At 38.2% G+C, this 25589-nt stretch overlaps 1 protein-coding gene across 6 annotated transcripts in view; it reads left to right on the top strand.

Annotated features, from left to right (window-relative positions):
* Positions 1–25589, top strand: part of CYB5R4 (cytochrome b5 reductase 4) — a 128035-nt gene that overhangs the window by 54359 nt on the left and 48087 nt on the right. For 4 of the 6 annotated variants that reach the window (XM_070376646.1, XM_070376643.1, XM_005897595.2 and 1 more), the window contains 5 exons: positions 11941–11970; positions 14826–14886; positions 19120–19177; positions 20992–21085; positions 24850–24882. In XM_070376646.1, the coding sequence (XP_070232747.1) occupies positions 11941–11970; positions 14826–14886; positions 19120–19177; positions 20992–21085; positions 24850–24882 (276 nt within the window). The remainder of the gene's footprint in view (positions 1–11940; positions 11971–14825; positions 14887–19119; positions 19178–20991; positions 21086–24849; positions 24883–25589) is intronic. The other 2 variants (XM_070376642.1, XM_070376645.1) reach the window with 1 other exon arrangement.

Genomic DNA, 25589 nt, shown 5'->3' with positions numbered 1-25589 from the left:
GTTCATGGATCAGAAGAATCAATATAGTGAAAATGAGTATACTACCCAAAGCAATCTATAGATTCAGTGCAATCCCTATCAAGCTACCAACGGTATTTTTCACAGAGGTAGAACAAATAATTTCACAATTTGTATGGAAATACAAAAAACCTCGAATAGCCAAAGCAATCTTGAGAAAGAAGAATGGAACTGGAGGAATCAACCTGCCTGACTTCAGGCTCTACTGCAAAGCCACAGTCATCAAGACAGTATGGTACTGGCACAAAGACAGAAATATAGATCAATGGAACAAAATAGAAAGCCCAGAGATAAATCCACGCACCTATGGACACCTTATCTTTGACAAAGGAGGCAAGCATATACAACAGAGAAAAGACAATCTCTTTAACAAGTGGTGCTGGGAAAACTGGTCAACCACTTGTAAAAGAATGAAACTAGAACACTTTTGAACACCATACACAAAAATAAACTCAAAATGGATTAAAGATCTAAACGTAAGACCAGAAACTATAAAACTCCTAGAAGAAAACATAGACAAAACACTCTCTGACATAAATCACAGCCGGATCCTCTATGACCTACCTCCCAGAATATTGGAAATAAAAGCAAAAATAAGCAAATGGGACCTAATTAAAATTAAAAGCTTCTGCACAGCAAAGGAAACTATAAGCAAGGTGAAAAGACAGCCTTCAAAATGGGAGAAAATAATAGCAAATGAAGCAACTGACAAAGAACTAATCTCAAAAATATACAAGTAACTCCTGCAGCTCAATTCCAGAAAAATAAACGACCCAATCAAAAAACGGGCCAAAGAACTAAACAGACATTTCTCCAAAGAAGACATACAGATGGCTAACAAACACATGAAAAAATGTTCAACATCACTCATTAGCAGAGAAATGCAAATCAAACCTCAATGAGGTACCATTTCATGCCAGTCAGAATGGCTGCTATCTAAAAGCCTACAAGCAATAAATGCTGGAGGGGGTATGGAGAAAAGGGAACCCTCTTACACTGTTGGTGGGAATGCAAACTAGTACAGCCACTATGGAGAACAGTGTGGAGATTCCTTAAAAAACTGGAAATAGAACTGCCTTATGACCCAGCAATCCCACCGCTGGGCATACGCACTGAGGAAACCAGAATTGAAAGAGACACGTGTACCCCAGTGTTCATCGCAGCACTGTTTATAATAGCCAGAACATGGAAGCAACCTAGATGTCCATCAGCAGACAAATGGATAAGAAAGCTGTGGTACATATACACAATGTAGTATTGCTCAGCCATTAAAAAGAATACATTTGAATCAGTTCTAATGAGGTGGATGAAACTGGAGCCTATTATACAGAGTGAAGTAAGCCAGAAAGAAAAACACCAATACAGTGTACTAATACATATATATGGGATTTAGAAAGATGGTAACGATAACCCTGTGTGCGAGACAGCAAAAGAGACACAGATGTATATAACAGTCTTTTGGACTCTGGGGGAGAGGGCGAGGGTGGGATGATTTTGGAGAATGGCATTGAAACATGTATAATATCATATGTGAAACGAATTGCCAGTCCAGGTTCAATGCATTAGACAGGGTGCCTGGGGCTGATGCACTGGGATGACCCAGAGGGATGGTATGGGGAGGGAGGTGGGAGGAGGTTTCAGGATGGTGAACACATGTACACCCGTGGCGGATTCATGTTGATGTATGGCAGAACCAATACAATATTGTAAAGTAATTAGCCTCCAATTAAAATAAATTTATATTTAAAGAAAAAGAATCAACTCCTCATCTATCAAGTTTTATGATGAAATTATAGCAACTCAGTCACATTTTCAGGTTTCACTTCTAATTCTAGTTCTTTTCTTATGTCTACCACATCTGCAGTTACTTACTCCACCATAGTCTTGAACCCCTCAGAGTTATCTGTGAGGGTTAGAATCAACTTCTTCCAGACTCCTCTGAAAGTTTGTATTTTGGCCTCTTCCCATGAATCATGAAAGTTTTTGGTGGCATCTAGAAAGTTACTCTTTTCCAGAAGGTTTTCAGTTGACTTTGCCAAGATCCATCAGAAGACTCACTATCTATGGCAGCTATATAGCCTTATAAAATATATTTCTTAAATAAGACTTGAAAGTCAAAATGACTCTTTGATCCACAGGCCACAGAATCGATGTTGTGTTATTGTTGTTTAATCACTCACTCGTCTCTTGACTCTTTTGTGACACCATGGACTGTAGCCCACCAGGCTCCTCTGCCCATGGAATTCTCCAGGCAAGAATACTGGAGGAAATTGCCTTCCTCAGAGGATCTTCCTGTCCCAAGGATCAGACCTGTGTCTTTTGCTTGGCAGGCACTTTCTTTACCACTGAGCCACAAGAGAAGCCTAGATGTTGTGTTAGCAGGCATGAAAAGAGCATGAATCTTGTGTATCTCCATACTGTTTGATATAGAAAACTTAGCTTTCAGCCTGTCTTGTCTTTCGACATGCCTTCCTCACTAAGCCTAGTCATTTCTAGCTTTTGATTTAAAGTGAGAGTCGCGGAACTCATCCTTTCACTTGAACACTTCAAGGCCATTGTAGGGTTATGTTCATGGGCCTAATATCAAATTGCTGTGTCTCAGGGAATAGAGACACCCAAGGAGAGGAAGAGAGAGGGAAATGGCCAGTCCATGGAACAGTCAAATCATACACATTTATAGATTAAATTTGCAGTCTTACATGGGTGTGCAGTTCATGGTGCCCCCAGATAATTACAGTGGTAACATCAGATCACTGATCACAGATCACCATAACAAATATAATAATGATGAAAAAAATTTGAAATATTGCCAGAATTACCAAAATGTGACCCAGAAACCTAAGTGAGCAAATGCTGTTGGAAAAATGGCCCCAGTAGACCTGGTCTATGCAGGGTTGCCACAAGCCTTCAATTTTTTAGGAACTCTATATGTGCAAAGTAGATAAAGCAATGCACAGTAGACGAGGTCTTCCAGTACACCAAAAGCAAATTAGTTTGAACTTTAGTGTCCGACAGTTCTTCCAAACCAGGTTACCTTTGTAAACAAATACCTTTATTTTCTTAATTGCTCCAGAGCTCACCAGATCACTGCCATCAGGGAACACGTTCTTAACTAAAATTTCTAAATGGCTAACTTTACTTCACCCTAAATATTACATGTCTTGTTTACACCGTCTGGTACTAAAGGTCACATGCTTCTCTGTACTACCATTCAGGATGGTCAGAAAATGTCCCAGCTCCTTAGGCTTCTGTGTCATAGGCATGAAACAAATGAAAGGACTCAGGATTTCCTTCCTGCCTGCCTGGAAATGAAAGACAGGGAACCTTCAAAATGATTCACCAAATACAGCAGACGCTGTTTAAAATGAGCAGATTCCACAGGGAAGTTGCCAGGTTAAGGGGAAAAAAGTAGGTGGAACAATTCAAAGTGATAAGCTAGCTCTCATACCTTCACTTTCAGAAAACACTTATCAGATACTTGAACTTAGAGCCACACAGGAATTTTAATGGTCACATAGGAAAAGAAAAATCAGATCTTGGGTCGGTAAAGAGAAGGAATTAGAACTGAGATCCCTGCCTGTGGCTTGGCTCCTGAAGTCTGTATAATCAGTGAAATGTGAATGCTTAACGGAAAAATCTGTCCAACAACAAAGGGAGATGTCAGGATAGTCTGCCTTGACCTTGTTTATGAGGTGATGGGGGAGAGGAAAGAGAAGTTTCCTTTGAGAATTTGTAGCCACAGTCTTACCCATATATGAGTTGGGCATTCAAATATATACCACCTATGTAGTCTTAGAAACCTCAAACCAGGAAGTAAAATGGTCTCCCATTATTGGTTTCCCAGGCTGCTTCGCAGATTTATAGATACCTTTTTAGTGGTGGAAAAACTTTCAATCTAAAACCCTCAAAATTGCCACAGGTATAGAGCAGCAGTTATTAGTGTACAGTGAAAAATTAATGCTTGAGGAAACAAGTCAGCAGAAATAAAGGCAGAATTTCACCTGTTGGACTTTAATATTTGTATACAGAATAAATAACTTTGTCTGATGTGATTAGGAAAATAAGAATAAATTAATAACATAATAAAGAAGGAGACTAGTAATTGTGTAGTATTGAAAAAAATAGAATCTTTGGAAATGAAAAATCAAGCTGATGAAATAAAAAAGTGCATAACATAAATAGTGAGAGATTAGACATACAACAGTCCAATGAACTATAAAATTGAGCAGCAGAAATTGGACAGGATGTGGTACAGAGAAACAAAATGATAGAAAAACATTCAAGAGCCACACGGAATACAGTAATAAGATCTAGCACTTATAATCAGATTTCCAGAAGGAAGTAATAGTGAGAATGAGGAAGAGGCATCTGAATGGCTGAGAACTTTCCAGAATTGATAAATCACAAATATCAGAGATAGCAAATTCACCAAATCCTGATCAAGATAAATAAAAAGGAATCTACACATATTCTCTTTGTAGTCAAATTGAAGAACACCAAGACAATGAGAAGATATGAAAAACAGCCAGAGAGAGACAGAGTCACTGAGAAACCGGTAAATTGACAGCTAATTTACTCATGTAATTTACAAGCTGTTACAGCTAATTTATTAGAATATCAGTAGAAGACAGAAGCCAATAGAACATTACCTTGAAAGTTCTGAGAGAAAATATGACAACCTAAATTTATTTAGTAACAAGGTTGAAATAAAATTAGTTGGATGGGGAAGGAGGTGGGAGGGGCTTCAAGATGGGGAACACATGGACACCCATGGCTGATTCATGTCAATGTATGGCAAAAACCACTATAATATTGTAAAATAATTAGCTTCCAATTAAAATAAATTAATAATTTTTTTTAAAAAAGACTAACGAAAGGAAATTTATGAAACTAAAATCAGCAGGGTTGAGGAAACTGAGGATTTGACTGAATCTTAATGGTAAAGAACTAAACTGTCATGAGTATTCCTTCTCCTTCTCACCACTTGGTTCAGCAAAGTGCAAACGTATTTCTTACCCAGAATGAGACATGGACTCTGAAATACTGTACATTCATAAATTAAAAGTTCCCTTTTTCACACTGTCTGTAGCCCTGAGTTTGATTGCTGAGGCTGCATGATCTGTAGGAAGAACACAGGTTTCATATAGACAAACACGGCGTCAGATCTCATCTCTGCCTCAGGTTACACTCATACGCTTTTGTGATCTTCAGCATCCGTTAATAGACATGAGTTGTTTTTTTTTTCTTCAGCAGTATAATGGGGTTTAAGAATGAAACATCCCAGAGTCATTGTGAAGATTAAATAATGTTTGCTAAACACTCGATGCATCAGAAGCAACAGTTGGTAGGGACAGTAGAAGTGGGTGTTGCTGTTAGTGGCTGCCTTTGCCCCTCTGTTCTGTGATGCTAAGGCTGCTTATGTTTTCTGTTCCCTTTTTGTACCCTTGTAATTATCAGCATGTACTGATGTGTCTTACCGTGGCTCTGTTTCTGGGAAAAATCAAGTATTATCATCATTATTGACAGTGCATGTGAGAGCATGGTTGTGAAACTCTGTTTCACTATAAAGCCTTTGGGGATTATAAATGTTTTGCTGGGGTGTGGCCGGTAACAGGTAAAGATATAAGGCAACTTGCAAGGTATTAGGGAGCAAAGACAAGAATTCTTCAGGAACGTGTTGATTGCAATAAATGGATCAGGTGTTTTTTTTTAAACAGTAGAGACTTTAAGATCTAACAAGTTACAGTTTGAATTGCAGGCTAACAAGAGAAGTAGATCATGTAAAAGGGACAGAGTAACTGAAGAGAAAGGTTTAATATGTTAGAAATAAAGAATATTCTTTATTTTAAAGAAATATTAATTAAAGTGAAATTTTTTTAAGAGTATTTCATATGCCTTTTATCTATAGGCAGGGTTGATCATTGCAGTCTACTGGCCTGAGATTTACGGATAGAACTATTAGATGGGGTAGCAGTGTCATTGTCCAAACTGGGATGGATTTGAGAAAGATTGGGCTCCTATTAGTAGTTACACTAGTTCAAGAGAGGGCAGCCAGTAAATGGTGACTCTCCATGGCAAACTCAAGAATGTATTCACATGCTCTAATCTACAGTTAGAACTTATAGATGAAATGGAAACAGAGAGATGAAATGGGAATAGAGGGTGAAAACAGAGACAGTAGGCAGTAGATGGAGACTTGCTAACAGGATTTACAAGGGGTTGGGAGGGACGATGGATATACTGAAGAGAAATTTTGTACATGGACTTCTTTCGATATGAGATCCCCGACACCACGTTTTAGGTGGGGTGACCGCCAGACCCCAGTGCAGGGATGATCCAGAAGTAGCATTTCATAGGCATCCCCATAGCTGAGCAGATTTGAGAGGACAGTTTTCCATTTATCACCTGGTTTCTAATGGGGGAGTGATGTCTGAAAAGAACACAGAAGAGCTAACTGTCAGAATATAAAACAGGTAATACTCGTGAGCCCTTATCAAGCCAAAAATCAGTGTACTTTTTATAATCCTTTGTTTAAAAAGGATTGTAGTTTGTTTCATGCTTTAGAAAGATGTCAATAATGAATAAAAGGAGAAACTTTGCTTGAAAAGGTGAGCTTCAGTCACTGCTGATTTATTTATGTGGAACACTTCATTCTCTGGCAAAGATGAGAAATGTTCTTGCTTTTTGCCCTTTTTTTAATCCTTTTCTATCTCTGTTATAGCCACTGGCCACATATGGGTGGCTAGTGAGCATGGGAATTCTCTCCATATTGAAATGTGCTGGAAGTGTAAGTGCTACATTTTAAGAATTAGGATGAAAAATTATAAAATATCTCATAACTTTACATTGATTACATTGTCATGTGAAAATGATAATATTCTGAATATGCTGTATTAAGTAAAAATATATTATTAAAGTTAATTTGACCTGTTCTTTTTGTTCTTTGTTAATGTGGTTATGTGGTATGGATGTGAAAGTTGGACTATTAAGAAAGCTGAGCACTGAAGAATTGATGCTTTTGAACTATGGTATTGGAAAAGACTCTTGAGAGTCCCTTGGACTGCAAGGAGATCCAGCCAGTCCATCCTAAAGGAGATCAGTCCTGGGTGTTCATTGGAAAGACTGATGTTGATGCTGAAACTCCAGTACTTTGGCCACCTCATGCAAAGCACTGACTCATTGGAAAAGACCCTGATGCTGGGAAAGATTGAAGGTGGGAGGAGAAGGGGATGACAGAGGATGAGATGGTTGGAAGGCATCACCGACTCAGCGGACATGAGTTTGAGTAAACTCTGGGAGTTGGTGATGGACAGGGAGGCCTGGAGTGCTGCAGTCCATGGGGTCACAAAGAGTCAGACACGACTGAGCAACTAAACTGAACTGAACTGAATGTGGTTTTTAGAAAATTTTAAATTATACTTGTGACTTGTATTATATTTCTTCTGGACAGCACTGTTCCAGACTTAAATGTACTTTTAAATTTTTAATTTGGTGTGGGAAGTGGGGGTGGTGGTGCTTTTACTGCTTGGTTTATGAGATCTTACTTCCCAGACCAGGGATTGCACCCAGCCCAGGTGGTGAAAGCACTGAGTCCTAACCACTGGACAACCAGGGAATTCCCTTTATTTCCTGATTTTAAATAATTATTTAGTGAAAAAAAAAATGACAAAATCCCAGCTGAAATCATTTTTTAAAACAGTCACATTTTGTTTATATATATGTATATATATGTAAATGTATATTCAGTTAAAGAATATGTATTCTTTAATTGCAATATAGTTGATTTACAGTGTGTTCATTTCTGCTGCACAGAAAAGTGAATCACTTATATATCTATATATAGATAAAGATATATATACACACACAAACACAATCTGTTTTTGAAATTCTTTTCTATTATGGTTTTTCATAGGATATTGAATATGGTTCTCTGTGCCATACAGTAGGACCTTGTTTATCCATCCTATATGTAATAGCTTATATCTGCTAACCTCAAACTTCCATTCCATCCCTTCCCTACTTCCCCTTCTTCTTGGCAAACATAAGTCTGTTCTTTACATCTGTGAGTCTGTTTCTGTTTTGTGGATAGGTTCATTTCTGTCAAATTTCAGACTCCACATATAAGTGATATCATGTAGTATCTTTCTCTTTCTGGCTTACTTCACTTAGTATGGTAAGTGTATCCATGTTGCTACAAATGGCATTGTTTTGTTCTTTTTCCTGGCTGAATAGTGGTCCATTGTGTATATATACAACATCTTTTTTGTCCATTCATCTGTTGATGAACATTTAGATAGTTTCTATGTCTTGGCTAATGTGACTCTTGTTGCTAGGTGTGCCTGTATCTTTTTTAATTAGAGTTTACTCTGGATATATGCCCAGGAATGGGATTGCTGGTTATTGTTCATTCACTCAGCCATGTCCCACTCTTTGCGACCCCAGCATGGACTGCAGCATGCTAGGCTGCCCTGTCCTTCACTCTCTCCTGGAGTTTTCTCAGGCTTATGTCCATTGAGTCAATGATGCCATCCAACCATCTCATTCTGTGTCACCACCTTCTCCTTATGCCTTCAGTCTTTGCCACAGCATCAGGGTCTTTTTTAATGAGTCAGCCCTTTGCATCAGGTGGCCAGAATTTTGGAGCTGCGGCCTCAGCATCAGTCCTTTCAATGAATATTCAGGGTTGATTTCCTTTAGATTGACTGGTTTGATCTTCTTGCTGTCCAAGAAACTCTCAAGAGTCTTCTCCATCATATGGTACCATTAGGTACCATATGCTGTGGTACCATAGCACCATCATATGGTAATACTGTTTTTAGATTTTTGAGGAACCCCTATACTGTTTTCCATACTAGTGACTGTACCAATTTATATTCCCACCAACAGTGTAGGAGGTTCCCTTTTCTCCACATCCTTTCCAGCATTTATTTGTAATGATGGTCATTCCGTAAAATAGTCACATTTTCTAATGGCATAGCTCATGTCAGAAATGTGCATATGTGTGTGTGCACACACACACTTGTGCTTGCTCAGTCCTGTCTGACTCTTTGTGACCCATAAACTGTATCCCACCAGGCTCCTCTGTCCTTGAAATTGTTCAAGCAAGAATACTGGAGTGGGTTGTCATTTCCTTCTCCAGGGAATCTTCCCAACCCAGGGATCAAACCCAGATCTCTTGTATCTCCTGTATTGGCAGGCAGATTCTTTACCACTAGCACCACTTGGGTGTTTGTTCTTAATTTCTCATAGGTTTATCATGATTTCCAATATTAATGCTTTATGTTTTGACTTTTCGTTCCTGTTTTCTCAAGCAGCTACTGACTATAAAGCACTTAGAGCCATAGACCAGGAGAGTACTTTCGAGGTAGAAGAGGGATTCTCTTCTAACAACCTCAGTTTAAAAGTTCAGAGACTGAAGCTTGTAGGTATATATACCTTCCTTAACTAATAATAGTTATTTAATTGGAAAAGTTCACCCTTGAAAGAAATCCTGGATACTTCTTTTTGTAAGGTAGAGATCACCTCATTAAAGTTATCCTCTTTTGAATAATGTATTTTCCTTTGGTATACACCAGTGGTTCTTGGATTGGTTTTTCTCCCTGCCAGACTGGTGGCTCAGATGGTAAAGCATCTGTCTACAATGCGGAAGACCTGAGTTTGATCCCTGGGTCGGGAAGATTCCCTGGAGAAGGAAATGGCAACCCACTCCAGTACTCTTGCCTAGAAAATCCCATGGATGGAGGAGCCTGGTGTCCATGGGGTTGCAAATAGTCGGATGTGACTGAGTGACTTCACTTCACTTCAGAGACACTAGAGGCTTCCCAGGTGACTCAATGGTAAAGAATCTGCCTGCCAATCCCAGAGCCACAAGAGATGTTGGTTCGCTCTTTGGATTGGGAAGAGCCCCTGGAGGAGGAAATGACAACCCACTCCAGTATTCTTGCCTGGAGAATTCCATGGTCAGAGGAGCCTGGCGGGCTACAGTCCATGGGTTCTCAAAGAGTTGGACATGACTGAATGGCTTTCATTTTCCAGAAAGCAGAGGCTCTTATCAGAGTAATGCACTCTAACCAATGTTATAAGAAGATGCAAATTTTCTTGGCCATGGAGCCAACCAAATAGTAGAATTAGTTAACAAAACAGAATGTTAAGTTTTTTGTTAAACAGGAAAGTATCTCGTGCCTAAAATGACTCAGATGTGACTATGCTTCATAGTAAATAATAGTCTGTCTTATTTCTGTGACTCAGTTTTCCAAAAGAATTGCAAAGATAAGACTTGTAGAGCTTTAAAGGTTTTTTAGATCATTTAAGTAGGTTCTCTTCTTGCTGGTACTTCTTATATTAAAAAAAAAAAAAAAAAGCTCAGAAAAAAAGCAGTTGCAGGATCTGACAGGTTCAAATCAATTCACATCAGATGGGAAATAATCATAGGAGATGATTTTTTTTTTCCCCCTAGAAACAAATTACTTGGAAGAAGTGTTTAAAATCTGTGAGTCTCTTAGATAAAAGCAAATTATTTTACATGATCAATGAGATTCATTGAACTGCCAAATATGTTGTGCACTGAAATTAGACTTAATTTACTTTTGTTATGGTGAGTTTGCTATTTGTTCTAAGATAAAACCAATGATCACAAGTACAGTAGCAAAGACAGGTGAAATTGGATGGAGGTCAGTTGCCAAGCCAGACCATCAGTGATCCCTTGCAAACTAATGACTAGATTTTTATCTAGAGGTTGAGAAACAAAACTCATTTTGAGACATAATTTAAATGGTCTTTAGGCCTTGTGTCTTTTGAGAAAGTATTAACTCTCTCAATGGCATATTAAGAAAAATGGTGTTCAGTTCAGGGGATATAAAGTTTAACCTCAGCTTTACTGCTGAAGAGCCGTGGGTTTCATTCAAGTCCTGACCTCTATTTTCAACCTTCAATGAGGAGAATGGATGATAATTTGGTGTGTGTTGTTAAGATCCCTTTAAGCTCCGAACTTATTTCAGTAAAATGGAGAAAATAAAAGAATGGTTATCTGACCTCCTTAATCATAGTTATTTTATGACGTGAGTGACAAGTGGTAGTAATTTTATGAGGTCTCTGGTTGATTGAAAATTAAAATATAAAAGAATTTGGAAGCTTGGATGTACATATTTTGGTTTCTTTTTCTACAAAACAAGGTGATGTCATGTTAACAAGTAATGTCTATCAATTCAGTTTACTTCTTGAATATTTTGTGTTAGCTTGGCGTTCTTTTTTTTAAGAGAACTCTGGCAACTTGCTGATGGTTTTATTTTGACATAGGGTTATAAAACTTGTGGTGATCAAGGTATAATATAGATTTGTGAGCCGGTTGCCATCCTGAAAGAAAACACTCATTAAACTTTTTCTGGCTTGTAACCCAAATGATTGATTGTACTGATAAACAAGTAAAAATCTTACCATATTTCAGCACTTGGCCATTTAAATTTGAATAATCATTTTAAGTGCTCACCTGGTTAAGAGAGAAAGGTAGTAAGGTGTCTTTCTTTGGGTTAATATGTATGTTTCTGATATAAAGTGTAATCTAATAAATTTTGGATAGTTTTGACTAATTTAGATAATGACAACCTGGAGAAAACTTGGGTCTTTATGTGCTTTCTAAAGAAATTCACCAAGATATTAGGGGAGAAAAATCCAGAAAAGGAGGGGAAAGCCGTGAATTCTGAGACAGACATCTGCAGAAATGACTTGGCAGTCTTCAGAGATGAAATGACTTACTTAAAAGAGAGGCCATCTGTTTATCAGCCTTATTTCTCTCCTCAGGGCTTTTGTTAAAGAAAGCCCTTTTAGAAGAGGGCTGTTATCCTTATGTCAATAATATAAACTGATCTTCTCTGATGTTACACTTTTCTTAACCTAACTTTTTTCTTTTCCTAAACTGTTGTACAGACTATCATGAGGAAAAGAAAGTCTTAAATGGTAAGTCGTATACATTTATAGTGAAAAACTGAATCATATTCACATGACTGTATACAAAATGCCTTACAGAATTATTTGGGATATTTAGATATTTTTATGCAAAAGATATGTTTACTTGCTAAGCTTAGAGGATTTGACAGGACTCTGTAGATCCCTTACTGAAGCCATGACTCTTTCTATAGTCCTTTCTATGGCATCTCTGAACTTGTGTTCATCTGTCCTCAGCTTGAATACAGTAAGTCCCCTGTATACGAACGAGTTCTGTTCCGAGAGTGTCTTCATAAGTCCAATGTGTTCATAAGTCCAACAAAGTTAGCCTAGGTACTCAACTAACACAATAGGCTATATAATAGTGTATGACAGGTTTATAATACTTTTCACACAAATGATAAATTAAAAAAAAATAAAACATTTTTAGTCTTATAGTACTTTGAAAAGTACAGCAATACCAGCTGCATCACGGCTGCTTTTGCACTTGCTTCCAAGTATTCTGGGCTTAAAATAAAGATACTGTGCTAGTATACTCTGTACTCGGCTTCCCAGGTGGCACTAGTAGTAAAGAACCCAGCTGCCAATGCAGAAGGCAAAGGAGATACAGGTTCAATCCCTTGGTGGGGAAGATCCCTTGGAGGAAGGCATTGCAACTCACTCCTGTATTCTTGCCTGGAGAATCTCATGGACAGAGGAGGCTGGAAAGCTATAGTCCATGGGGTCTCAGAGAGTCAGACACAACTGAAGCAACTTAGCACACATGCACTCTATACAGAACTGTACAGTAAAGCACACAAAAGCACAACCACATGTAGAGGATGCATGCATGTGACAGTGTACACTATACACATGAACTGACTTACATGATTGGACACGTGAATGCATGTTTGCCTCTTTGAAAGTTCGAGACTTGAAGGTTCTTATGTAGGGGACTTAACTATACTTGCGTTGACTTGGAGTTCCCCCCTCCGATGCCAGGCTGAGGGCACCTCTCCCTCAGGCACAGGGCTCTCCTCCAGTGTCTATGCAGATACTGAGTAGCCTGTTAATCCCCTCTTCTCTGGGCTCGGCAGCTCTCCTCAGCCATTCACTATGATTTGGAATCGTGACTGACACTACCCCTAACCTCCTCAAAAACTTTGGTGTGAGACTTTCAAAACTGCCTGGGGCTACTCTGACTGAACTGTAATACTAATATATGTTTTAAAATGCATTTTTTTCCTTTCTGTTTTGGACAAGAAAGTTGTAGAAATTCAGCTAACAAGCTAGATTGCCAGATGAATTACCTCTTCGTTTTCAAGTAGAGGAAACAGTCTTCTTATAGACTAATACATGCAGTGTGTGATGTGCCACCTGAAGTTGTTTGTCTGGCAGGGTCACCGCATTAAAGGAAGGGCTGTTCTTGGGTTTCAGCTGATACTTTACTCTTACATGATACTAGGCAAACAGCCTTTCCTTAAAGGCTAATTACTGATTGGCTATTTTCTTTCCCGCCACATTGCTTTCCTTTGGGTGCATGGCACTTAACATGTCAGTTAACAGTGGCCTTAAAAATGTGATATTACATTGTCCAGTGGTCTGGGCAGCACAGTTACCTCTTTTATATGAATATGTATGCCTCAAATATTTGACTTATATAAGTGTATATGGTTAAGTCTGCATATTTACAGATGTCATCTGCCTGCTTTCTGTGTCATCATTTAAACGTCATTTAAAACACTGAAGCCAGCATTCCTCTAGAGACCCAGTCTCTTCAAATTGACATAAGTCCATCAATTCTCTCGTGTTTTAACAGAAGGTTCTCTGGATAAGAAGAATCTTGAAAACCTCTAAACTACCGTGTCTCCTAGGTGCCTCCCAACACTGACTTTGTATAATTACCATGCCTTCTAATTGAGAATTCTAAGACTCGCCAAAGCCTAATTTTTTTTTTCCTGCACAAAGAGTACACTCCTATTGTAGAAGAAAAATAGTTAATGTTTACAGAATCTCTGAAGCTCTTCCCTGTTCTCAGAGTTTTCAAAAACAATTCAAAACCCAGAGCCTTGGTGGGCATTTAAAATGTGATGTTGAGACACACCCACAAGAAAATCTAAAATGAAAAAGACAGAATACCACGTGTCAGCAAGGTATTGGAGCAACCAGGCATCCATACCCTTATGGTAAAAATTGTAAGTTGATATGACCTTTTTGGAAAACTGTTTAGCAGTATTTACTAAAGCTGAACATACTCATGTCCTATATACCTACCAGATATGTAGATGGATGTTCTTTAAGAATGAGTGTGTACATGTACCAAGAATATTAATAACAGCACTATACATAATCACCAAAAACTGCCCAAATATCCATCAACAGTAGAATGAATAGATTCTAATAAATGGTATATGGTATATTGAGAGAGTATAATAATACTCAGTAGTAAAACAGAACAAACTACTAATGCATTCAGCAGCATGGATAACATCTCAGAAAACTCCAGACCTGACTCATTGCTTACTATTAATCATGCTAATTTGACATTAACTGTAACGTCTATGGAACTGTCCCAAAAACCCAGACCAAAAGAAAGCATGTTTTATGATTCCACTTTTTCATAAAGGCCAAATGCAGGCAAAAACTAATCATGATGTTAAAAGTCAGAATAGTGATTATCTTGGGGGAGAGGTGGTGAATGGAAGGGCACAGGGAGGGTGATGGTTACAAGGGTATGTTTTACAGATGGAAATTCATTGAGTAGTATATTTATGACTTGTCTCCTTTTATAATATTTCAATAAGAAGTTTACTGGAGAGATGGGGTGAAAAAAAGAAAAATGCAACATAGATGAACTGTAGCTATTTTGTTTATTTTTCTTTGTGAAGGCATGCTTCCTCAGAGCCAAGTGACAGATACACTTGCCAAAGAAGGTCCTAGTTCTCCAAGGTATGCTTTCTAATTTTATTTTCTTTAAAGCTTAATCAGTTCTACACCAAAATATGCACATTAAAAAAAATGGCTCTAAGTTTGATTTATTGCTTATTATATTAATCATGCTTTTTTGATACAAGAACTGCACTGCCTCATTTATCAGGCATTGTTGAAAAATGAGCTGTTCCCTAAATATGAATTTTTAGCATAACTGAAGTTTAACCCATTTTAAACACCACAACTTAAAAAAGAACTATTTAAAACAATTTTTTTCTGATTATCACATATATATTCATGGTAGCAAACTTAGAAACACAGGGAAATACAAAAGAAAGTGATAAAAGTCAGTCCCATCAACCCTAAATATATACTCTTAATATTTGGTTTATTCTATCCACTTTGATTCATGTAGTACCTATTTCCATATTATTCTGACAGTATCGGTATTACAGTATATTATGTGATCAACTTTGTATGTCATGAAATATTCTGCAAAGGCATTTTCTGGTCTGTATTCCATTGTATGATGGAAATTGATCAAGTATCCATAATTTATTCAACTGTAATATGCTTCCCTAGTGGCTCAGTGGTCAAGAATCCTTCTGCTAATGCAGGAGATGGAGGTTCATCCCCTGTGTAGGGAAGATCCTCTAGAGAAGGAAATGGCAACTCACTCCAGTATTCTTGCCTGGGAAATCCCATGCACAGAGGAGGAGCCTGGCAGGCTACAGTCCATGGGGTTGCAGAAGAGTCAGACACAACTTAGCAACTAAACAACAACAGCATTATTTTGCATGTCTAGTTTGTTTTATCAGTTTTTTAATGAAAATTCTTGGAAATGTATTGCACTGTCTTAGTAAATTAAACAATCCATGTATAATTTTGTTAATGATATTTCACATGCCCTAGGGTTATGTGTGTTATTTGTCATTTTTCTCTTACCACCTTTCCCCACAAGGTGAATCTGTAACAGTAGCATCCTGCTATACTTGTTATATCTGTTAAGTTATTTCATATACAATTTTAAGTTAAGGGCCTCAGGGTATCTCTTGTAAGATTCACACTGGGGGCCTGTATACAGGTAATAAGAACAAAATCAATTTGATCAGAAGTTTTACAAAACAGATGATGTAGCTTTTCCTTAAATTTTTGCTGTTGACTGTTAAACATCCTTGGTGAGTTAATTTTGTCGGTAATATATTTGTGACAGGAAAGAGTCAAGGTAATAAGCATGTAGATTTTGTCATTTTCCTTCAGAAAATATGTTGTGTTATTGCTCTGATACAAGGCATTTTAGATGTGTAACCTTTATAAAAAGTGTCTTGTCAAGGAGGTGGTTTGTCTTTATCCAAGTTGGTATACCTGTAGTATATGTCCATGTATTTGCTGGTATACATGAAGTATTGTTGTTCAGTTACTAAGTTGTATCTGACTCCTTGCAGCCCCATGGAGTACAGCAAGCCATTCTTCCCTGTCCTTCACCATCTCCTGGAGTTTGCTCAAACTCCTGGTCATTGAGTCAGTGATGCCATCCATCCATCTTATCCTCTGTTGCCCTTCTCCTCATGCCCTCAATCTTTCCCAGCATCAGGGTCTTTTCCAAGGAGTTGACTCTTCCTATCAGGTGGCCAAAGTATTGGAGCTTCAGCATCAGTCCTTCTATTGAATACTCATGATTTCCTTTAGGATTGACTTGTTTGATCTCCTTGCAGTCCAACGGACTCTCAAATGTCTTCTCCAGCACCACAGTTCAAAAGCATCAATTCTTTGGCGTTCAGCCATTTTTATTGTCCAGCTCTCACATCTGTACATGACTATTGGAAAAACCATAGCTTTGATTATACAGACCTTTGTCAGCAAAGTGATGTCTCTGCTTTGTAATATGCTGTATAGGTTTATGATAGCTTTCCTTCCAAGGAACAAATGTCTTTTAATTTCATGGTTGCAGTCATTATCTGTAGTGATTTTGGAGACCAAGAAAATAAAATCTTCCATTTTTTCCCCTTCTATTTGCCATGAAGTGATGGGACCAGATGCCACAATCTTCATTTTGTTAATGTTGAATTTTAAGCCAGCTTTTTTCACTCTCCTTTTTTACCCTCATCAAGAGGCTCTTTAGTTCCTCTTCGATTTCTGCCATTAGTAGTATCATCTGCATGTCTGAGGTTATTGATATTACTGCCAGCAATCTTGATTCCAGTTTGTGATTCATCCAACCTGGCATTTTGCATGGTATTCTGCATATAAGTTAAATAAGCAGGGTGACAGTATACAGACTTGACATACTCCTTTCCCAATTTTTGAACCAGTCTATTTGCCATGTCCAGTTCTAACTATTGCTTCTTGACTTCTTGACCTGCATACAGATTTCTCAGGAGACAAGTAAGTTAGTCTAGTATTCCCATCTCTTTAAGAATTTTCCAGTATGTTGTGATCACACAGTCAAAGGCTTTAACATAGTCAATGACAAGAAGTAGATGCTTTTCTGGTATTCTCTTGCTTTCTCTAGTGGATGTTGGCAATTTTGATCTCTGATTCTTCTGCCTTTTCTAAGCTTGTTGCTTAGAAAAGTCAGCTTGTACATCGGAAATTTCTTGATTCACATACTGCTAAAGCCTAGCTTGAAGGATCTTGAGTATTACCTTGCTAGCATGTGAAATGAGTGCACTTTTATGGTTGTTTGAACATTCTTTGGTATTGGAATGAAAACTGACCTTTTCCAGTCCTGTGGCCACTGCTGAGTATTCTAAGTTTGCTGATGTATTGAGCTGACTTTAACAGCATCATCTTTTAGGATTTAAAATAGCTCAGCTCGAATTCCATCACCTCTACTAGCTTTGTTGGTGTAATGCTTCCTAAGGCCCTCTTGACTTCACATTCCAGGATGTGTGGCTCTAGGTGAGTGACCACACCATTGTCGTTATTTGGGTCACTGCAATATTGTTTGTATAGTTCTTCTGTGTTTTATTACCACCTCTTCTTAATCTCTTCTGTTTCTCTTAGGTCCTTGCCATTTCTGTCATTTCATCATGCCCATTCTTGAATGAAATTTTCCCTTGATATCTCAAATTTTCATGAAGGGATTTCTGTTCTTTTCCATTCTATTGTTTACCTCTTTTCTTTGCATTGTTCACGTAAGAAGGCTTTCTTTTCTCTCCTTACTATTCTCTGGAACTCTGCATTCAGATGGGTATGTCTTTCCTTTTTCCTTTGCCTTTGGCTTCTCTCATCAGCTCTTTGGAAAGCCTCCTTAGACAATCAGTTAGCCTTCTTGCATTTCTTTTTCTTTGGGGTGATTTTGATCAACACCTGCTGTACAATGTTACAAACCTCTGTCCATAGTTTTTCAGGCAGTCTGTATACCAGATCTGATCCCTTGAATCTGTTTGTCATTTCCACTGTAAAATCATGAGGGTTTTGATTTAGGTCATATCTGAATGGCCTAGTGTTTTTCCCTACTTTCTTCAATTCAAGCCTGAATTTCGCAGTGAAGAGCTCATGAGCCACAGTCAGCTCCGGGTCTTATTTCTGCTGACTGTATAGAGCTTCTCTATCTTTGGCTGCAAAGATTATAATCAACCTGATTTCAGTATTGATCATCTGGTGATGTCTATGTGTAGAGTCATCTCTTGTGTCATTGGAAGAGGGTGTTTGCTATGACCAGTGTGTTCTCTTGACAAAACTCTGTTAGTCTTTGCCCTGCTTCATTTTGTACTTCAAGGCCAAACTTGCCTGTTACTCCAGATATCTCTTGACTTCCTACTTTTGCATTCTAGTCTCCTATGATGAAAAGGACATCTGTTTTTGGTGTTAATTCTAGAAGGTCTTGTAGGTCTTCAAAGAATTGGTTAACCTCAGCTGCTTTGGCGTTAATGGTTGGGGCATGAACATGGAAGTATAGGCATTTTAAATTGAGAAATAATTGTGAGTTATTTCATCTCACACTACTGATTATGTAGTGAAAAAGTTTCCCTCAAAAAATGTATTTCTTACTGTAGGTTTCAAAATAAATGTTTTAAATCATGTATCTGTTGTGTTATATTGTATGTTTTTTTTTTTGTTGTTGTTGTTGTTGTTTTATTTTTTATTTATTTATTTTTTTTTTTTTATTTTTTTCTCTAATTTTATTTTATTTTTAAACTTTACATAATTGTATTAGTTTTTTTGTATATTTTTTAAAATTATATCTTTAATGGTTAATTTATGTTAATGCATATAATTATTCATTCTTTTTTGAATATTTTACAGCTATGACTGGTTCCAAACAGACTCTTTAGTCACCATCGTCATATATACTAAACAGAAGGTAAACATGTTTTTAACATCAGAAAAAAATAAAAAGCTACATGCAGGCACATTTCTGAGCACTCATCTTGTATTAACTTACAGCAATTCTATGAGATAGATCCTTTCATTATCCCTATTTTACAGGTGAGGAAACAGAGATTAGGTAATTTAGCAGAGTCATACAGTAAATGGGAGATCTAACATTTTGATCCCAGACAGGCTGGCTCCATAGTATATGCTCTTAACAAACATGCCATAGCATCTCAGGAAAAAAAACAGAAAGTAGTGGGTTGGCCAAGAAGTTCGATCCAATTTTTCCATAACATCGTACAAAAACCCGAAGAAAACTTTCAGCCAACGCATTATTTTATATGCTCTTCTGTGATTTTGTTTGTTTTTATGCATGGATAACAGCAGTTAGTACCCTTGGACTGCAAGGAGATCAAACCAGTCAATTCTAAAGGAAATCAGTCCTGAATATTCATTGGAAGGACTGATGCTGAAGCTGAAATCCTAATACTTTGGCCACCTGATGCGAAGAACTGACTCATTGGAAAAGACCCTGATGCTGGGAAAGATTGAAGGCAGGAGGAAAAGGGGATGACAGAGGAAGAGATGGTTGGATGGCATCACCGACTCAATGGACATGAGTTTGAGCAAGTTCTGGGAATTGATGATGGGATGGGGAAGCCTGGCGTGCTGCAGTCCATCAGGTCGGAAAGAGTCGTACACGAGTGAACAAATGAACTGAACTGAACAGCAGTGAGAGTCCCAGTTTAACTTCACCATATGAACTGATTTCCTGCACTTGAATTGGAATTCAAGAGACAGGAGAGAGGATTGCTGTGTCTTAGTACGCTTAAGCTGCTAACCAGCTTTAGATGTCCTCTGGAAACTAAAATTAGGGAATTAACTCATTCATTAAGTATTTATTGAACACTGCTTCATTCTGGACACTGCTGTAGAATTCAGAAATCTACAGGTGGGCCAGATTCATAGAGACTGAGACCTCACCAGGCTTACAGTCCAACCTGGAAAATCAGATGAATAAGCAGGCAACTTACACCATCTCCAGGCACATCCTCCAGCAGCCTGCAGGGTCTCCACACTTGAGGAACCATAGAGATTTAGAGAGAAATTCTGGCAGCCAAGGATTCTTGAGAATTCATGCTACTTCTGCCATGGCAGAACTGTATCTGAGTGAGTGAGTTCCTCCTCCTCCTGAAGTAGGATTTGATGTTCCCGCCGGAGTGTCCAGCCTCTGCCTGAAAGAGCCAGCATGTCCAGAGGCACTGCATGTCCTACTTCCTACTCCCTCCTCACCAAGCAGTCTAGAACCAAGAGGGCAGGGCCTAGGGAACCTGGGATCCGTCTCTTCCCATTGGTGATACCAGTGAGGCACAGAGGGTGGATGACTGAGGGGAAGGGGGAGCTTACTATGTTGAAAGATGTGTTCCTTGTGTAAATGAAAGGCAGAAAAATAACTTGCATCAAAGCTATGTAGAAGCTAGAGACATCTGAAAAGTTGTTAGTGATATATATTTTTTTTTGATAAGCTGAGCTTAAGAAGTTGTGTTAAGACAGTCCCTTATGCTTAGAGTTTACAGATGAGTGCGTAAGGTAGACATTAAGCATAGACACATATGTAGTTAAAATTATGATGTATGCTTTGAAGGAGAAGAACGTGGTATGAGAGAGCGAAAAACAGGAGTAATGTGGGTTTAGCTTATGGGCTCTGTAAATAATTACCATGTGAACTTCCACTGATCAGCTTAAATGTATAGTGATAAAGTTTAGAAAAAAGTTTATTTTCCTTTTCTATTTCTGTTTAAGGATATCAACTTAGATTCAGTAATAGTTGATCACCGGGATGATTCCTTTAGAGCCGAGACAGTTATCAAGGATTATTCATACCTTGTACATGTTGGTAAGTAACTTATTCTATATTCATGGAAACAACTTTTGTTAAAGTATAGTCATGACTGGTTGTAGAGTCTTGATAAACTATAATATTTTATCTGCTACTGTCATTTTGGTTTGTCATTTTAAAGATTTATTTACTTATTTTTAGCTGTGCTGGGTCTTTGTTCCTCTGTGGACTTTCTCTTATTGTGGCGAGTGGGGTCTGCTCTCTAGCTGCAGTGCATAGGCTTCTTCTTGTGGTGTCTTCTCTTGCTGTGGAGCATGGATTCCGGGGCATGCGGGCTTTAGCAGTTGTGCCACATGGGCTCCGTAGTTATGGCTCCCGGGCTCTAGAGCACAGGCTCAATAGTTGTGGTGCGCGGGCCCAGCTGCTCCATGGCGTGTTGGAACTTCTGGGCTAGGATCAAACCTGTGTCTCCTGCATTGGCAGGTCTTCATCATTGAGGCACCAGAGAAGCCTGGTTTATCATTTTATGATCAGTTTTGGGTTTTTTTGTTTGTTTGTTTGTTTTTTCCCCATTATTTCTTTAGACTAGTGAAAGGGCTAGCAAATGGCAGTATGACCTCACTTTTCCCAAGTTTAAACAGTTTGATTAGATGTGATCGAAATCAGTCATATGAAATACTTGCTGGCCCAGCTTTGTAAGATCATATTACTTAATACCTGCAAACACATCTCCAGAGGCCTGCCTGTCATGTGCTCCTGCTGAGTGGACATCACCAGGCACTCTTCCTGGCCTATCTCCTGCCAGCTCTGTCATGGGAAGTCAGAGGCTACATCACAGTAGCCTAGGCCACAAGGTTGTACTATACCCTCCAGTGCCTGTCCCTTCACAGCCAGAGCCCAACCATATAATTCACTTCTGTCTGTTTTGAGAGGTTGCAGATATATCAGGAGAAAGAACTCAGGACTGAAATCTGGAATCAAAGGTATTAGTAGCAGATTCCTAATCCATTTCTCACCTGTAATGACTCTAGGATTTCATCCTTTTCTCCTTCAAAGAAAGTAATATTCCAGTTAAAAAGTAAAAAGGAAACAAACCAAAACAACAAGAAGAAAACTGTATCTTAAGCATGCATTCTTATGTAAAGAATGTTCTGTTTACTTTTGTAAAACAAACTGAAAATCTCCAGATCTCAGCTGACTTGGGATTCTGCTCATGGTTTTCTTAATGAAGGACATTTATTCGTAAATTTGATTGAAGTTGACAAATGTTTTTTGTTTCTTATTTTCCCCCATTCATTAGATTAATCAACCTCAATTCTTACACCTTTCTTCTGGAAGTACATCCTATCTTATTTTTTACCTGCATAAGATCTAATATACATTGCCTCTTAGGGAGAGTTTTAACAAAAAACTCAGATGTCTAAAAAAATATATATTATTCATTAGCTCCGTCATGTTTTTTTTTTTTAACAAAGACTTTTGTGTCAGCATTTATTATGTTTCAAATATTTTATGGCTAGTGCTGTTCACATCATAGCTAACTGTAGCTAGCACATATATGAGAAAACAAAAGCTCCACAGTCAAAAATGTGAAACTCCTGGTTGCTAATATTAAATCAGAATCAAAATGGTAAGTTTCACAGAACCATATTAACATAGAGAACTTTAGAACAGATGTTTGTAAAAATACTTCATCTCCCCCTTCTGGGATGTAAGTTCTGGAAAGGCACAGATTTTTCCCTTTCCCTAACTGTGGTACCCACAGCATCTGCAAAGTGTGTGACACACAGTTCAGTTCAGTTCAGTCACTCAGTCATGTCTGACTCTTGCGACCGCATGAACCACAGTACGCCAGGCCTTCCTGTCCATCACCAACTCCCGGAGTTTACCCAAACTCATGTCTGCTGAGTCAGCGATGCCACCCAAACATCTCTTCCTCTGTCTTCCCCTTCTCCTCCTGCCCTCAATCTTACCCAGCATCAGGCTCTTTTCAAATGAGTCAGCTCTTGGCATCAGGTAGCCAAAGTATTGGAGCAGCTTCAACATCAGTCCTTCCAATGAACACCCAGGACTGATCTCTTTTAGGATGGACTGGTTGAATCTCCTTGCAGTCCAAGGGACCCTCAAGAGTCTTCTCTAACACCACAGTTCAAAAGCATCAATTCTTTGGTGCTCAGCTTTCTTTATAGTCCAGCTCTCACATCCATTCATGACTACTGGAAAAACCATAGCCTTGACTGGTAGACGGACCTTTGTTGACAAAATAATGTCTCTGCTTTTTAATATGCTGTCTAGGTTGGTCATAACTTTCCTTCCAAGCAGTAAACATCTTTTAATTTCATGGCTGCAATCACCATCTGCAGTGATTTTGGAGCCTCAAAAAATAAAGTCAGCCACTGTTTCCCCATCTATTTCCCATGAAGTGATGGGACTGGATGCCATGATCTTAGTTTTCTGAATGTTGAGCTTTAGGCCAACTTTTTCACTCTCCTCTTTACTTTCATCAAGAGGCTTTTTAGTTTTTCTTCACTTCTGCCATAAGGGTGGTGTCATCTGCATATATCTGAGGTTATTGATATTTCTCCCAGCAATCTTGATTCCAGCTTGTGCTTCATCTAGCCCAGTGTTTCTCATAATGTATTCTGCATAGAAGTTAAATAAGCAGAGTGACAATATACAGCCTTGACGTACTCCTTTTCCTATTTGGAACTAGTCTGTTGTTCCATGTCCAGTTCTAACTGTTGCTTTCTGACCTGCATGCAGGTTTCTCAAGAGGCAAGTCAGTTGGTCTGGTAGTCACATCTCTTGAAGAATTTTCCACAGTTTATTGTGATCCACACGGTCACAGGCTTTGGCATAGTCAGTAAAACAGAAATAGATGTTTTTCTGAAACTCTTGCTTTTTCAATGATCCAGTGGATATTGGCAATTTGATCTCTGGTTCCTTTGCCTTTTCTAAAACCAGCTTGAACATCTGGAAGTTCACAGTTCACATATTGCTGAAGCCTGGCTTAGAGAATTTTGAACATTACTTTACTAGCATGTGAGATGAGTGCAATTGTGTGGTAGTTTGAGCATTCTTTGGCATTGCCTTTCTTTGGGATTGGAATGAAAACTGACCTTTTCTAGTGCTGTGGCCACTGCTGAGTTTTCCAAATTTGCTGGCATATTGAGTGCAGCACTTTCACAGCATCATCTTTTAGGATTTGAAATAGCTGAACTGGAATTCCATCACCTCCTCTAGCTTTGTTCATAGTGATGCTTCCTAAGGCCCACTTGACTTCACATTCCAGGATTTCTGGCTCTAGTTGAGTGATCACACCGTCGTGATTATTTGGGTTGTGAAGATCTTTTTTGTACAGTTCTTCTAAATGACTATCCAACTTAGAGAACAATAAGAAAAGAAAAATTTATCCAGACCCAGACCTGGCCTACCCTCACATGTACTTGTGCACACCCTGGAGCTTGTGTGTTTCATGTGCTGCCTCTCTCCCTGCCCTGCTCCTTTCTTGGTTTGTAGGATTTGTCAGGCTGGGACCACCCTTAAACCAGTGTGGGTTACCCACTTGTGGGCAACTGAATATTTGCTCTTTAGTTAATAAGGAGAGAAATGGAACAACTAAAAGAATATATTTAAATATTTTTTCTCAAAGTATATACATTTTGGTTGCATTCAGTTTTTCTTATGGTTTCTTAGGATATGTTTGAGAGATTTGAAAAAAATAGTGCATGAAAGAACCATTTAAATGATCTTATACCGTGTTTGTAGACTGTAGGAATTGAAGTTGGATCTTAACTGAATTTTTTTTTCTTTTTCTCCAGCCCTGAGTCATGAGATTCAAGAAGATTTTTCTGGTAAGCTACCAACATTATGTATGTATGTACATATACACACACACACACATACATACACACCCATGGGGGGACAGCTACCAATGTAATGTATGTATGTACATATACACACATATACATATGCATGTATGAGGGGACAGCAGTTTGTCTTATTGTTCACATGTATATTTTCATGTTGCAGAACAGGGATATGATGTTTTCTATATAAACATATATGTTAATTTTTAAATATACCTTTTCCATCTGGTTTCAGTTCCTCCTACCCCTTGTTCCTTTTCCCTTATTCATTTCATCTGTGCCCTTTTCATTTCCTCTCACTAGAAAAAAAATTCTTGTCTTCCATTCTTCCCTCCTGCCCTACTCCTGACGTGTAGCTTATAGAAATACATGTTACCAGACAAGTTTTTCTTAGGTGTATATATAAATATTTAATGTTAACAAGGACTTCCCTGGTAGCTCAGATGGTAAAGCGTCTGCTTACAATGCAGAAGACCCAAAGCATATTAAATTATGTATATCATTACATATAAATGTACAATGGATTTTACACAGCTGTTTAACAATAGAAAACTCATCAGAGAATGGTAGTTTTTTTTTTTTCTTTAGCTTTATTGAGATATAATTAACAAAATTGTGATCTGTTTAAAGATTTAAAGTATACAAGATGTTGATTCAATAAAGGTATACATTGTGAAGATTCACACAATCAA

This window comes from Bos mutus, chromosome 9, assembly GCF_027580195.1.
Source record: "Bos mutus isolate GX-2022 chromosome 9, NWIPB_WYAK_1.1, whole genome shotgun sequence".
Taxonomy (NCBI): domain Eukaryota; kingdom Metazoa; phylum Chordata; class Mammalia; order Artiodactyla; family Bovidae; genus Bos; species Bos mutus.
The sequence above is the reverse complement of the archived record's forward strand: the minus strand, read 5'-3'. Positions and strand labels throughout refer to the sequence as shown.